Source organism: Lontra canadensis, unplaced genomic scaffold, assembly GCF_010015895.1.
Source record: "Lontra canadensis isolate GAN:19392208 unplaced genomic scaffold, GSC_riverotter_1.0 scaffold87, whole genome shotgun sequence".
In the NCBI taxonomy this organism is placed as follows: domain Eukaryota; kingdom Metazoa; phylum Chordata; class Mammalia; order Carnivora; family Mustelidae; genus Lontra; species Lontra canadensis.
In genome coordinates, this window is record NW_022631081.1 from 8620746 (window position 1) to 8637405 (window position 16660).

At 46.8% G+C, this 16660-nt stretch overlaps 1 gene segment (V, D, J or C); it reads left to right on the plus strand.

Moving 5' to 3' along the window:
• The first annotated feature begins 15762 nt into the window (after window positions 1-15762).
• Window positions 15763-16436, plus strand: LOC116882732. The segment is given in 2 exon segments: window positions 15763-15889; window positions 16039-16436. Coding segments are annotated over 2 exon segments (444 nt in total).
• The last annotated feature ends 224 nt before the right edge of the window (window positions 16437-16660 follow it).

Below are 16660 nucleotides of genomic sequence, written 5' to 3' on the forward strand. Positions count from 1 at the left end.
TAAAGTGGAACAGATGGGTACAGTAGACACGAAGAGGTCACCCACATCTCCTCTTCTGGGCTCACACTAGCACCCACTGCTTCCTGGAGCCCATGGCCACTCACAGGGGAGCTCCTCACTAGAACGTGCTGCCAGTTCAGAGATCTGCTTCCCCAGGTTTCTGCCCCTTCTCAGAGAGGTTCTTATGAATAATCTCCAGAGGTCCAGAGCCCAAAGTCCTGCCTCTGGTTCAGATGTCCTGAAAGTCCCAGCTGGAGAGCTCCCTCAAGAAAGGAGGCTGATCAGATGGCTCACTCTCTGTGGGTCGCTCTCCTTCTGCCCAGGCTGATTTTCCTTCTTGCAGGTTTTTAAACGTGCACTTCCCTATCTCAGAGTCTGCTTCCAGGAACCCAATCTGACATGGCCAGAGTCCTAGGGACAGTCCTCAGGGAACAGAGGGGCCACTATGTGTATCCACAAAGCTGGGATGCCTCCCCAAAATCCACAAGGTGTGTGTCCAGTAGCCACCAGATGAGATCCTTTCTTCTATTTCTATACAAGGAGGAAAGACGCAGACACACTAGGTGCTCTGGGTTCTGACAGACAGTTGGAGAGTCTCATCTGTTCTGATGGTGAATGAGTGACATTGGGACAGTTGCCTTCTCCTCCACAGTACCCAGAAAATATTCATCTATGGGAGTGACACACACAAGGAATGCTCTCTCAATTCAGCCCCCCAATACACACACATTTTGTCCAAGAAGACTTCTTTACATGCACCCTACCCAGAAATATTGACAGAAAACAATTTTATGAAATGTAGTCCAGTCTCTCAATGCTGACACGTAAGAAGCCACCAGAGTCCCACTTTGCCCTCATGAAATCCACTAGGCCCATGCAAACCACACTCTGCAAATTAAGGGAATATCAGTAATCTTTCTTCCACTTGATAATATGCAACTATCCCAAGACAACCACAAATAGGTTCTTTCTCCCATAAGAGGAAACAAAATACACTTTTATCTCCTTGGGATATTTATTTTTGTCCCACATGATTTGATATCCTAAATGTTAACATTGAGATAGACAGTTTCCGACCATTAACACACCTGATGTGAGATGATAATGGGATGAGACAGGTGGAGAAAATATAAACAAATGATTACTATGTATCCAAACACATTCCTACAACATAAGGAGAAATACGTGTTATTTGCATGCTCATTTCTGCCACTACACTGTATTCAGAGAAAGGCAACTATAATGACTTTCTTCACCACCCACTCCTTGATCCCCTTTCTTCAGGAAAATACCTGAACTAGTCCTCATCCCAGCCAGTTGGGAGGACTAAACCGTCATTCAGGAACATTGGTCTATTTTCAGACATTCTGGAAATATCTGTGGCACATTCATGACTGTAACCACAAACCAGGGACTCCTAGGGGATCTCCCGAATCCATACATACTGCCCCTTGCCTCACTTGTGCAGTAGACACCCAGGACCCCCTGTGATAGTCACCATGAATCACCCCAGCCAGTGCCCTCACATTGACTCCTGATTCACTCCCAGTAGGCGCTGAAAGAAATAAGACCCTGACTCTGCTCACAGAGCTGTGCAGTCAGTATGCCCCGGGGGATCACCATCCACAGCACACACTGCCTATGGCTGGTGAAAGTGTCCATTCTGAAAAAACTTCTCAGATCATACATTATCTGGAGTTTAATTCAAGCTCCCTTACCCAGAGCAGGTCAGTGGAGCCCCATGTCCCAGGTGGCTGAGTAGGACCTAGGGAGATAAGAAGAAGTGAGATTTTCCACGGGGCCTAGACACCCCCCCATGAGGTACAACGAGCACACAGTCCTGGAGGTTGGGGAAGGGGTTGCTCCCCAAGATGCAGATGCAGCTGCAGCAGGACTGGGTGAGGCCCAGGCATCTGCAGGTGGGACAGCTCCCTAGTGAGCCTGTGGTATTTCTCCTCCAACGACCCCTCTCTGAGTGGTTTCACCCCTGCTCTGCTCCTGCGTGCAACCGAGGTGAGAGGCCCACAGGGAGGCACAGTGGGAGGCACAAGTGACACAATCTCCCTCCCAGTCAGGGTCCATGGGGTCAGGACCCGCACTCACTATGTCCACATTGCCCCCTCCCTTCAAGGGGCTGTGACAGTCACTTCTCACTCAGCTGTCTTCCTCCAACACCACTTCCTCTCCTCTCTTACAGCCATGTGCTTCCCCTGACCTGCGGCCAACTCTCTCCATGTCAGGGGCCCTATTCAGGCCCATGAGCTCAGTCATGAACATGCCTCTTGGCAGCAGCAGAACCCAAGCCTGGTCCCCCAGAGAGTATATATACACAGAGATGACCGACCATCCAGCGCTGATTCTGAGGATGGAACTTAGGTAAATGGCCCCCTAGGCATGACCAGGACTGAGTGCCAGGACTAGGCTGACCATTGCTGTGCTACTTCACATACATTGAGAGTGTTGGCAATGACTCAGGTGACATAGAAGGATGGGGGATGGAACATGAACCAACCTGTCATGGTCTGGCTCTCACTCTCACCTGTCCTCTAAGCAGATGTTGGTCAGGCCTAAGAACATGAGTACTTCCTAGTCCTGGCCTGGACCCTGAAGGATGGGAGAGTAGGAGGTTCCCTGTCCTCAGATCTGTGTTAACTCAACTAAAGAGTGGAAGGTGGTGGGCTCTTGTATGGGAACTACAGCCAGGCTTCAGAGTAGATAACACAGATTTGGAGTGTCATTATACATAGTGTGGGTCCCAGATGTAATCACGTGTCACTCTGGAGGGAAGACAGCTGTATCAGAAAGCACAGCCCTGTGGCAATTTCCCTTCTCCTTGGGTACAAGCACATGGATGGGCCCCAGCAGCTCTGTGATTCCTTGCTTTCCTGGATGAGGTTCACAACAACCTACAGGGCTGCCCAAAACTTAATAAGGAGGGGACCAGACCCCTGCTGCTCCAGGTGCTTCCCTTCTTTAGGTTTTACAGAAACTGAGGAGGAAGAGCAGACACCACCTTGGGGCCCACCTGGAGACCTTCTCCTGCCACTGTCCATCCACTGCCCCAAGTCACCTGCACCAGGCAAGTCTGACCCTTTGCTATGGTCTGACCCACATGGACTGACACCCATGTCCATGTGACCCTGTGTGGTGGCCCAGCTACATTAGGGCCTTACTGTAGCTCTGAGGGGAAAGATCTTTTCCGGTATTTGAAGAGATTTGTATCGTAAGTTCAATTTCTTTCCACGATTCTTTGACCTGTGGTTTTGAAATTGATCTTGAGAGTAATTGCATGAGGTCCAAGGAATACATGAGGAATTTATTAAGAAGGAAGAGCAGAAGCTTCCACCATTTCCACCCTGGCTTCTGTTAGAAAGATACCTTCTGGGAGTGGGAGACACAGAAGTGAGATCATTTTCTCCTCACAAAAGAATGGAGAGTACCATTACAATTTTTCATCTAAATTTTACTTAATGACCTGATCAATCAGAAACAGGATCTTTAGTGGCAAACTCTATGGTCAAAACAATCATTGCATGGATTTTTCAGGTGAAAGGATCATGAAAGGTCCCACTAGAGATTTACAATCTGGAGATTCCCACAGAGCCTTCATCACCAACAGGACAATGAATAGCCTGGCACCTCCCCCCCTGGTCAGCAGGGAGGTCTCTGTGGACAAGTGCAGCAGCGCCCCCACAGGCAGCTGGCAGAACTGAGAGCATAAGCTGTCTCCTTCAGGACCTGGACCATTCTGGCTGAGGTTGTCCCACATCCCTTCCCAGTGTGAGCAGCCTTCCTCACCTGCTGCAGAGGACTCCTGCTGCCTTGCACCTGCCAGCTTCTGCCTTCTCTCTCTCCCTCTCCAGGGAACGGGACCTACACTCCTCTCCCTGCCCTTCCTTCCCTGTCGGGTGCACCCCTCTCTCATGTTACGGCCCAGGAAAGCAGTGGCAGGTCATCCACATGGGTCAAGACAGGGGGACTGGACCAGAGGCACATGTTGCCCCTTAATCACCTTGTGTCTACAGCTGGATAAGACAGGAAGGGAAGAATAGCAACTACTACCCTGATTGTCCTCCACCCCCACGTGACCTAAGGTGAAATAGGGTTGGTCTGAACCCACCTTGTGTCAAACTTGTCCCCAACTCACCAGCTTCCTACTAGAGGCCCCTCTATGTTCCCATCAGCTTCCCTGCGGACTTGATTTATTACCTGGAAATTACCTTACCACATCTGACTCATCCCTCTGTGCCCAGAATGCTCACCTTAGGAGAAAAGTCCACATGAGCCCTGAACTGGGTTGGAATCCCAGGTCCCTTAGGTTCCCCACCTTCCTTCAGATTCTCTACAACGGTCCCCAAGGGCACTGACTGGGCTTTTCCCACTCGTGTCTCACTACTTCTTTCTTCTTCCTGACCTGAGATCGTCTCCTGGACTCCCTCTTCAGGATGGGCCCTGACCTCTGATCATGGAGCAGCCTGCCTGTTCAGTTCTGTCTCATCTCTGGATCCATATCTCCAACACAGAACTCACCACTGATGCCTTGGTCCCCATTCTACCAGGAAGGTTTGCTGCTGCAAGAACACACTGAGGAATAGCAGAGACGTGAAGAGTGGAGCTTACTTTCCCCACAAAGAGAAGTCTGAAGTAAGAAGATTGTTGTTTTCTGGGAGTTCATCAATTGCATGAGTGCCCAAAGTCTGGCTAGTGTTCCTTCTTCCTAACCCTACAATGTTGGTTTTGCTTCAACTCTTATTGATGATGCACCCCAGCGAGTGCTCAGCTCCAACTCCTACCCCATGTTCCTCAGGAAAGGTGCTGCTGAATTCCATAGCTTCCTTCCTTCATGAGAGCAAGCTTCGTGAGAATACCCACCCATTACCTTACATCCATGGTCCACACTGGACCACATGGTCAAGCCTGACTGCCAGGGACTTGAAGAAAGCAAGCTTCTGACTTCCAATTAAATGTAGGTGACAATGCACTCATAGAAAGGAGTCTAGTCTCCCACCTGGGTCTGCACACCAGTGTGTCTATTATTGGGCCTCACACTCAAGATGGAAAGCCCTGAGAGCAGACTCTGTCTCCTTCGGGTCAACACGTGAGGGGGAATGTGCAAGACAAAGTCGGTGAAAATACACGTTCTTTAGGGGATGTTCTCTTGTCTCTTTTGAGATTGAGCCGCCATTGCTATCTATTGGTGCTGCATGCACAGCTGCATCAGGGAGAACCAGCCCCTGAGTTCTGTGTGCTCCAGTGCCAAGCCCCTGACCACCTGCATGACCTCCACCACCCAGAGACATCTATGAGGATGTGTCAGGAGGACCTTCCTCTTCAGTCTCTAATAGGACTCTGCATGACTCATCTGAGCCTGTCATGGCTGGTCTATGACTGGCACAGGCCACACAGTGGAGAGGATTTCTTCCCACTGGTCAGCACTTCATGGGTCAGGGAAGCACGACTTAATCAGTGGATTCTGAATCTAAACATGGATCGAGGACACCCTTGTAACTCAGGCAGCCAGCATGAACAGCCACCAGGGTCAGCAGAGGTCACCTGGGAAAGCCACCTAGACAAGGGGAGGGTCTGGGCATCAGAGGCTCTAACATGCAGAGGCTCTAACATGCAGCTCTAACTAGTATTAGGACCTATCACCTGAAGGAAAGGTGTCCATTTCTTAGAGAATCTTACTTCACACCAATTTCCAAATCCCGCTGGCTCCAGGTCTCTTAGATTTGTCTTTTCTGGATTTTCTTACTCTTCCAGCACAGGCACTACAACTGTATTTCACCAGCCCAAGGCAAAACACAGACACTGTCCAGCGTTCTTCCCAGAAGTGTTCTATATGAGCCTGTCAGCACATTGGGAACACTGAGGCACAGCATCTCTGTAGAGCCCCAGGAGTTCACATCAAGGACGGAATCTTACAGAACAGCAGGAACTCCTAGAATAGAGTATATGCCCTTAGTAAGGGTAACATTTTAATGGGGTCTGCCTCTCAGGAGCTGTGCTTGGTTTAGGATACTACCCCTAAACTTGCCTTCTCATTTCACCGTAGAGCAGGTTCATAATATTTAGACTGACCTCACCTCTGAGTACTGCTATGGCCAGACCTACCCAGGAACCAAGGCAGGACATAGTCTGGGGTAGAGATATCATCCCCAGCTATGGGATGAACAGTTGAAGGAGAATATCATGGGCCAGTGGTTGGGTCTGCAGATGCTGCTCCCCTCTGCTGTATGCCCCTTGGTGCTCAGCCCTTCTCTGAAAACACAAAGCTCCACAGCAGCTGCCCCTGAGACCTGGCTGATTTGCATAACCAGCAGATGTTTCCAGCAAATGAACAAAAGTAACCTGTGTGGGTAAACCTGCCAACCTGGGCCCTGGGGAGCAAAATTGGGACACTTCTACCAGAGCTTGAACCCTGTGCTCCTCAGCATCCTGTCTCTATGCAGAGATACTAAACCCATACTCACATGCCTCCGGCCCCACAGATCTAGGAAAAGGCTGGACCTGATTCTGAGCTCAGCTAGGGGCTACCCATGGTGGGCAGGATACTCATGATCTTCCTGCAAGATAAGGGGCTCATGGGCTAATACTAGAAAGACTATGATCACTGGCTCTCCAGGACTTAGCCTGTCAAGAGAAAAGGGGTGGGGAGTTCCATTACATCACAGACTCCTTTCCCCTGTCAGGCCTATGGGCCCTTGGGACTGAGACTGGGGTGAAGCACCACCCTGTGTTCCCACAAAATTCCTGGAGCTCAGTCTAGGCTAGGCAGCTAGGAGTATCTCCTAAGAATGGGCCTGTGTAGCTATATGTAGAAGAATGAAATTCGACCATTCTCTTACAACGAACACAAAGATAAACTCAAAATGGATAAAAGGCCTCAATGTGAGACAGGAATCCATCAGAATCCTAGAGGAGAACATAGGCAGGAACCTCTTTGATATCAGCCACAACAACTTCTTTCAAGATATGTCTCCAAAGGCAAAGGAAACAAAAGTGATAATGAACTTTTGGGATTTCATCAAGATAAAAAGCTTCTGCACAGCAAAGGAAATAGTCAACAAAACAAAGAGGCAACCCACGAAATGAGAGAAGATATTCGCAAATGATACTACAGACAAAAGGTTGATATCCAGGATCTATAAAGAACTCCTCAAACTCAACACACACAAAACTGATAATCATGTCAAAAAATGGGCAAAAGACATGAACAGACACTTCCCCAATGAAGACATACAAATGGCTATCAGACACATGAAAAAATGTTCATCATCACTAGCCATCAGGGAGATTCAATTTAAAACCACATTGAGATACCACCTGAGACCAGTTAGAATGGCCAAAATTAGCAAGACAGGAAACAACATGTGTTGGAGAGGATGTGGAGAAAGGGAAACCCTCTTACACTGTTGGTGGGAACGCAAGTTGGTGCAGCCACTTTGGAGAACAGTGTGGAGATTCCTCAAGAAATTAAAAATAGAGCTTCCCTATGACCCTGCCATTGCACTACTGGGTATTTACCCTAAAGATACAGATGTAGTGAAAAGAAGGGCCATCTGTATCCCAATGTTTATAGCAGCAATGGCCATGGTCGCCAAACTGTGGAAAGAACCAAGATGCCCTTTAACGGATGAATGGATAAGGAAGATGTGGTCCATATACACTATGAAGAATTATGCCTCCATCAGAAAGGATGAATACCCAACTTTTGTAGCAACATGGACGGGACTGGAAGAGATTATGCTGAGTGAAGTAAGTCAAGCAGAGAGAGCCAATTATCATATGATTTCACTTATTTGTGGAGCATAACAAATAGCATGGAGGACATGGGGAGATGGAGAGGAGAAGGGAGTTGAGGGAAATTGGAAGGGGAGGTGAACCATGAGAGACTATGGACACTGAAAAACAACCTGAGGGTTTTGAAGGGGTGAGGGGTGGGAGGTTGGGGGAACCAGGTGGTGGGTATTGAGGAGGGCACGTATTGCATGGAGCACTGTGTGTAGTGCAAAAACAATGAATATTATTACGCTGAAAAGAAATTAAAAAAAAAAAAAGAATGGGTCTGTGTATTCCAACACACCTCTCGTCTTTTCTCTTCTAGGCTCCATGGCCTCTTACCTGCTAATCAGCCCCCTCAGTGTTGGTGACTCTGGGACAGACAGACAGGATCACCTGTGGGGGAAACAACACTGGAAGGAAAGATGGTCAAGGGTACCAGCAAAACTAGTCCAGGAACCCCTGCAGATTATCTATGGTGATAGCAACTGGGACAAAGGCATCCTTGAGCAATTCTCCAGATCCAACTTGGGAACATGGTTACCCTGACCATCATCAGGGCCATGGCTGAGGATGAGGCAGAATATTACTGTCAGTCATTTGACCACAGTGATAATACTCACAGTGACACGGACAGGCAGGGAAGTGAGACACAAACTCCTTCCCCGTCTGTGTCACACTGTCCTCCAACCCTAGGAGGCCTGTGCACAGAGCAGTGCTCAGGTCTGACCCAGGTCCCCACATCTGAGGTCCCCTGAGATCCAGCTCCACCCAGCCCACCATTTAGGTTCTGTGCAGGATGAATGGCAGAGGAAATGTACACAGATATTAAAACTACGTTTCACCTGGCACTGCAATGAAGGAATGACTAAACAGGTAAGAAGAAGAAATGGAGATATTTTTTAAGGATCACAATTTTTTAAAGACCCAAAATGAAAATTACATGATCAGAAATACACAGGTGAGATTGTCAGCAGATCTGATGATACAAAAGCAAAGATTAGTGAGCTTGAATAGGTGGCCACAAAACTATTAAACCTGAAACAGAGAGAGAAAAGCTGGAAAAAAACAAAAGAGTAAAGCCTCTGTACCTAAGATAACTTCTTGCAGCGTAAAGTGTGTGATTGGAGCAGCTAGGGGAGAGAAGATGGGGAGCCCGTGGTTAATTTTTTTTAAAAATTCCAGAGATAATAGCCAAAAATATTCAAAATTTGTGGACACATAAATCAATATATATTTGAGAAGCTCAGCGAACAAGAGAGAAAGCATAGCACACATGGTAATCAAACTTTTACAGACCAGCGATGCAGACACTCTCATAGCCAGAGAGGAGAGTGTTGTTCTGTACAGAGAACAAGCATCCTGTTGCGAGCAAGAAAACAGAGGAGCAATGACTAAAAATACTAAAAGAAGAAAACCTATGAACCTTGATCTCTACCCAGTGAAAATGTCATTGAAGAATGGAGAGAAAATAAAACTTTTCAGACTGCAAGCCTCACAGAACTGATCACCCACACACTTTCCCTACAAGTATAATAAAGGATGCCCCACAGGAACAATGACAGGGAGAAATGGAACTTTATGAAAAGATATTTTAAAAAGATCAGGTATCAGAGCTATATGGATAAATAGAAAATCTGTATCACTTAATGTCTGTAATAAGTAGTCAATTATTTAAGCAGAAATAATAGCAATACATTTTGATTTATAATGGTTGTAAAAACCAAAATATATGACAATGTTAGCAAAAATGATGGGAAAAGAAAAATCATGTTATCACATTCTTATTGTACCTAAGGATGACTTTGTGCCATGAAGTAGTTTGGTAAGTTAGAAAGTGAGAATTTCCACCTCAAAATAAGACATTAAAATCAAAAGATTTGAACCACAAAGAGAAAGAGCTGTTAGAGCGCCTTCTTTAGGTTTCTCCAGAGAATATGGATCCAATAGGGCATGTATCTCATAAATACCTACATGTATATTCATATGTTACACACAGTGATACAAAGGAGGAGACAGAGAGAGACTGAAAGAAACTTATGTTAACAAACAAGACATGCACGGATCCCTGGGTGGCTCAGTTGCTTAAGCGGCTACCTTCGGCTCAGCTCATGATCAAGGTCCTGTGACTGATCCCTGAGTCAGGCTCCCTGCTCAGTGGGGAGCCTGCATCTCCCCTCTTTCTGCTTCTCTTTCTCTCTCACTCTCTCTCTCATATGCAAAAAAAATAAATAAAATCTTAAAAAAAGAAAAAAGAAGCAGCCATAGGGACAGACTCCCTACACTCAGAGGAAGGAAGAAAAGGATTCCAGTGGATTTTGCTTGGCATGAAATGTCAGCGAGAGACAGTGGGTTAGCATCTTTATTGAAAAGGGGAAAAAACAGTTCTTCACTTGGGGAAAATATCCTTCAAACATGATGTCTAAATAAAAAATGACCAAAATACACAAATACACAAAAACTGACACAATTTTCATGAACTGACCCAAAATACAAGCAGTAAATGGATATTCCTCAGGCTGCCTGGGTGGCTCAGTTGGTTAAGCATCTGACTTTGGCTAGGGTCATGATTCCAAGGTCCTGGGATCAAGCCCCAAGTCCGACACCATGCTCAGCAGGGAACCTGCTACTCCCTCTCCTGCTCCCCCTTCTTGTGTTCTCTCTCTCTGTCAAATAAATAAAAAAATTTTGTTTTAAATGACATCCCTCAAGCACAGGAGGTGATTCCAGGAAGAATCTGAATCTACAAAAACAGTGTAAGGGACGCCTGGATGGCTCAGTTGATTAAGTGTCTTGCTTCGGCTCAGATCATGATCCCAAGTTCCTGGGATCTGGTCCTGCATCAGGCTTCTTGCTCATTAGGGAGCTTGCTTCTCCCTCAGCTTGCTGCTCCCCCTGCTTGTGTGTTCCCTCTCTCTCGCTCTCACTCTATCTCTAGCAAAGAAATAAAATCTTTTTACAAAATCAATGTAAAAATCAGAAATGCTAACTAAAGGAAAAAATACTAGGACTTTTTTATTATCTAATTTCTTTAAAAGATTCATCACTGCAAAGCAGGACAAAATATACAATAAAAAGAAAAGACAGTCACTTCAATAAATGGTGCTGGGAAAATTGGAAAGCTATGCATAGAAGGATGAAACTCATCCATTCTCTTACACCATACCCAAAGATAAACTCAAAATGTATGAAAGACCTCGATGTGAGACAGGAATCCACAAAAATCCTAGAGTAGAACATAAGCAGTAACCTCTTCGACATCAGCCACGGCAATTTCTTTCATGACACGTCTCCAAAGACAAAGAAAACAAATGCGAAAATGAACTTTTGGGACTTCATCAAGATCAAAAGCTTCTGCTCAGTGAAGGAAACAGTCAACAAAACAAAGAGGCATCTCACAGCATGGGAGAAGATATTCGCAAATGGCATTAGAGACAAAGGGCTGATATCCAAAATCTCTAAAGAACATCTCAGACTCTACACCCAAAAAACAGATAATCAAGTAAAAAAAATGGGCAGGAGACAGAAACAGACACTTCTCCAATGAAGACATACAAATGATTAGCAGATACATGGAAAAATGTTCATCATCATTAGCCATCGGGGAAATTCAAATCAAAACCACGTGGAGATATTGCCTTACACCAGTTTAGAATGGCAAAGATTAACAAGACGTGAAACAACAAATCTTGGGGAGGATGTGGAGAAAGGGAACCCTCGTAAATGTTGGTGGAAATGCAAGTTGGTGCATCCACTTTGAAAAACAGTGTGGAGATTCCTTAAGAAATTAAAAATAGAGCTACCCTATGACCCTGCAATTGCACTACTGGGTATTTACCCCAAAGGTACAGATGTAGTGAAAAGTAGGGCCATCTGTATCCCAATGTTCATGGCAGCAATGGCCACAGTCACCAAACTGTGGAAAGAGATGAGATGCCCTTCACAGATGAATGGATAAAGATGTGGTCCATATGTACAATGGAATATTACTCTGCCATCAGAAAGGATGAATACCCAACTTTTGTTTCAACATGGATGGAATGGGAGGAGATTATGCTGAGTGAAATAAGTCAAGCAGAAAAAGTCAATTATCACATAGTTTCACATACTTGTGGAGCTAAAGGAATAACATGGAGGATATTAGGAGAAGGAAAGGAAAAGTGAAGTGGGAGAAACTGGAGGGGGAGATGAACCTTAAGAGACTGTGGACTCTGAGAAACAAATTGACGGTTTTGGAGGGGAGAGGGGTGGGTGATGCATGAACCTGGTGGTGAGTAGTAAGGAGGGCATGTATCGTATGGAGCACTGAGTGTTATACATAAACAATAAATCATGGAATGCTGCATGAAGAACTAATGACGTATTGTATGATGACTAACAACACAATAAAACTTTTTAAAAAAGGATATGTCACTGTCCACACAAATAGAGTAACTATGTATGCTGGAATTTCTGACAAAGGTAAAATAATATGTAGGAAAATCACAGTGAATACGCTGAGAGGTGAGACACAGAAGGATGTTATCAGGTGCTTACATTCCATGTAATGTGGCAGCATCATCAGAATGTAGACTATGGCAAGTTACTGATCATAAGACAGAAAGAACTTACAGCTTGTAAGCAGAAGAAGTAGATAAAATGGAATCATAACAAATGCTCCATTAATGCAATTAAGATACATGAAAAGAGGAAAAAGAACACATGGGACAAGAAGAAAATAAAGGCAAGAGATGCTATATTGAAAAGACAGTACTAATCACATTCAGGAATGCTCTAAACACCACAATTAAAGACAGGGATTGTCAGATTGATGTCACAGCAACACCCAAGTGGCTGCTGCTGATGGGAAACTTCCAGTAAAGGAAATGACTCTGAAATCTAGGAACATTTGAGGACAATTCCCACCCAATTCTGCTCCACAATGTGAGCCATCAAACATTCACAGAGAACAGAGAGAAAATCTGGGAAGATGAGTTGAATCCTTAAAATAATTAGGATGAACACTTCCTGTTATGTATTTTACATAGAGAGAAGGGAAGAAATAAACTGAGTGCACATTTCATGAGAGCAGGACAAGAAATGCCCCCACATGTCCCTTCCTTACCCAGGCTTAATGATGTTCAAACACGCAGTGGCAGGAACTCCCTCTGCAGCCAAGAGAGGAGCACAGCTCCACTTGAGCCAGATCCACAAAACTCACCCAGAAGCACAGAGATTCTCTCCAGCAGTGGGAGAAGGAATATCTTCAAGGGGACAAGTGAGGACATGAGGGAGGCTTGAGGTGGCCAGGGTCCAACTGGGGCTCAGGAGACAGAACTCTGGGTCCCCACCATAGCATAGACCATCTCCTGCTCCCCACACTATTCTCAGCCTGGGTGCTGCCCTTGGGCCTGCCCACAGGCTCAGCCCCCACAATACTCAGAGCATGACATTGACTCTGAATTCACCCCAGGAGATGCTGTAAGGGAGGAACCCCTGAAAATGATCCCTACAGTTCCCTGAACCTGCACTCACTGTGGACCTCAGATGACTCTCTGACCCTTGTAGAATAGCCGGGACACCACTGGCACCATCACCTGCTAGGAGAGCACAGAAAAAAAAAAAACAAACAATAACGCAGAGCAGAGCCAGCAGGACCCAGGCCAGGCCTCTGCACAGCCAAACAGCCTCCACCCTCCACAGATTCTACAGCTCTAACCTCGGACACAAACCCACAGACTCTCCCCACATGCAGGCCAAGGGGATCCTTTAGAGAACAGCCAGTATGGGGATGGCAGTGAGTTCAGGACAGAAACCCTGCTGTCCAGCCTGGCCTCACCCTCCCTCCCTCCCATACTGCTCAAGTTCTGCCCTGAGGAACCTAGGAGACCAGCACACCTGGTCTCCACTTCTGGACTCAACCCACTTTCTTCTGTTTTACTGGGAAACTAGCTATACTGGTCCTCACCTTACCTACTGTGAAATGGAGAAGCTTAACGAATGTAATAAATACTTTTTTCATATTAAATGATACAAAACCTTTAAGAGTCTCTTCCATGAGAATGACTCAATGAGGTGTCAGTGAGCTCACCCTGGTGTAGGAGTTTCCTGTCTGCAAATGGGGGAATCCAAGGAAAAGTCTTCAGCTTTTCCACTACACTGTGACCTTCTTCGTGTGCAGTTGGGTCCAGGTATGAATGAGCAGGATCCCATTTTTACCAAACCAGAGACCAGGCTAGTTTAAAAAGCCTCTCACACCAAATTCCAGGAGATGCAGACTGGAATAAGGGAAAAGAGGTAAAAACAGCTGTGATAACAATAAAATTAAAGGTTTGCCTCTTCAACTGAAGTTAGCACCAGAAGTATCACCTGTTGTTATGATTACCTCACTACATGGATAGGGATGCAGGAAGCATTAGTCCTGATTCCTAATAACACAGGAACCTGGTAGCTGTGGGATATCAAACAAGTTTGTCTGGACAATGACCCTTTTCAAATGCACTTGCACTGTAACCTGCACTCTCCTTTCTGAAACAAGACTGCAGGCTAAGCCAGACAATTTCAACCCTGTGAAAAGTACAGGAATCACACCAGCTCTGCGTCCTGCAACTAGTATGTGACCTTCTGCGCTGGGCAGGGTAGGGGTAGGGCAGCTTCCTAGGAAAGCCTTAAAACCCTGGTTTATACCCCTTCTCATGCAACAGGTGCTCTGAGGTGACCTGCAGGAGGGAAGCTCCTGGTCTGAGTCCTCCTCCACCAGCAGGGTGCAGCAGAGCTGCAGCAAGAGGAGCAGGACAGAGGCTGGGGCTGCCCAGGGGGAGCCTCACAGGGACACCAGGCCTGGAGGTCAGCAGGTTGTCTATGGTTCAGTCCTCAGAGACTGTCAGGATGATCCATCCTATCCCCTCAGGCTGCAAGGACCATGTTCTGAGAGTCAAACACACACAGTGTCAACAAGGACACTGCTGGGAGTCTTGACACAGAAAGCACCCCACCTGGGAAATTCAGGTCCCCTCTCTGTCCACCAGTGTCCCCAGGGACTGACACCCCTCTGCTGGGCACATCCAGAGACACCCAATGACTCACACTCTGCCTCTCCTTCCCCACCTCCACCCCAACTCAGACCTGGGGCTGCAGCTCCTTTGTTCAAGAGCATCTCAGGGGGCAGGAGGCAGAGCACTCAGGACCCTGGTCCCTGGAAGGAGCATCCACAGCCTCCTTCTGAGACTGTCTCCAAAGTTATGTGATTCTCATGGATGCAGGGACCATGGCTCAGGCCCTCAAACTCACAACATATAGGAACATGTAATCGTGTGGGTCCTCACAAGATCACAAATCTTGAAGTTGTTCCTCATGGACTCAAGCCCTTTGCACAGGTTTGCATGAAACCTTGACAAAAAAATTAAAAGGAATGAAATGGTTGATTATACCAATTGCTGGTCTGCTGTGGCATGGGGGCTGCATAGAGACAACAGCACCATGTGTAAATAGACTAGAAATCCTCATGAATCTCCAGCAGCAGCGGTTGTTCAACAAGTAAGCACCTACTTACAAAATGATAACAGAATCTCAAACTGAGAGAGTTTCCTATTTTGTTGTCATGCCAAGGATGGGACCACAGAATCTCTGGAGGATGCAGAGGGAACAAGAAGCCAGGAAAGGAGGTAATGAGGTCACAGGACCACCTTTCCCTGAATCTAGTGTTCTCTGTATTTCTCAGAGGGACCAGGCCAGCCCCATGGCCAGGATTCTGGAAGGCCCTGGGCCAGCCCCGGACATCCCTCAGGCAGAATGGGTAGGGACACTGGTTGTGTTCAAACCACAGGAATATGACTATGATACCAGATTTGGAGACCAATGCTCATTTTTCTGACCTGAGAGCTTTGGGAGGAAGCTATGAGATCCTTTGTTCCTCCTCAGTCACCTGGTCTGAGCTCACAAGTTGTTTGAGTCCCAGAGAGGAGGAAATTTGCATAATTACTAACAACCACAGAACAAAAGGCCTGGAAAGAAAGAAGAAAGGCCAGGGTGAGGCTGGCTCAGCTGTGGTTTTCAGAAGACAGAGCTCTGGGCACATCCACCATGGCCTGGACCCCTCTTTCACTCCTTGTCCTCACTCTCTGCACAGGTACTCTCTCCAGCCCACACTCTCAGCCCCACAGGACCTGAGCTGAGCCTGCCCTAAACTCTGAGCTCAGGCACAGCACAGCCTCAGTATTGGGACCATGGGATGAGCCCCTGGACCTCATTGCAACCTCTCCTCTCCTGCCTTTTCAGGCTCCGTGGTCTCCAGTGAGCTGTCTCAGCCACCCTTTGTGTCAGTGGCCCTGGGAAAGACAGCTACAATCACCTGCACTGGAGAAGAACTGGATTATGGTTATGTACAATGGTACCAACAGAAGCCAGGGCAAGCCCCTTTGACGGTCATTTATGGGGATAGTGAAAGGCCCTCTGGGATCCCAGAGCGATTCTCTGGCTCCAAGTCAGGGAACACGGCCACCCTCACCATCAGCAGCACACAGGCCGAGGACGAGGCTGACTATTTCTGTCAGTTCTATGACAGCAGTGCTGATGCTCACAGTGACACAAGCACATGGGGAAGTGAGACACAAACTCCTTCCCCATCTGTGTCACCCTCTCCTCCAGCCCCAGGAGGCCTGTGCACAGAGCAGTGAATAAGTCTGGTTGAGGTCCCCAAGTCTGTGGTCCCCAGTCTGTCCCCTTCCTCCCAGTCCTCCAGGCAGCCCGCACAGGATGGATCTGCAGGGAATTTGTAAACAGCTGTTAGAACTCCATTTCCTATGGGACTGTGTGTGGAGGAAGAACTACACATGTGAGAAGCAGAAATGGAAGACATTTTTTAAAGCACCATTCTTTTAAAACTTTCCTAGATGGGTAT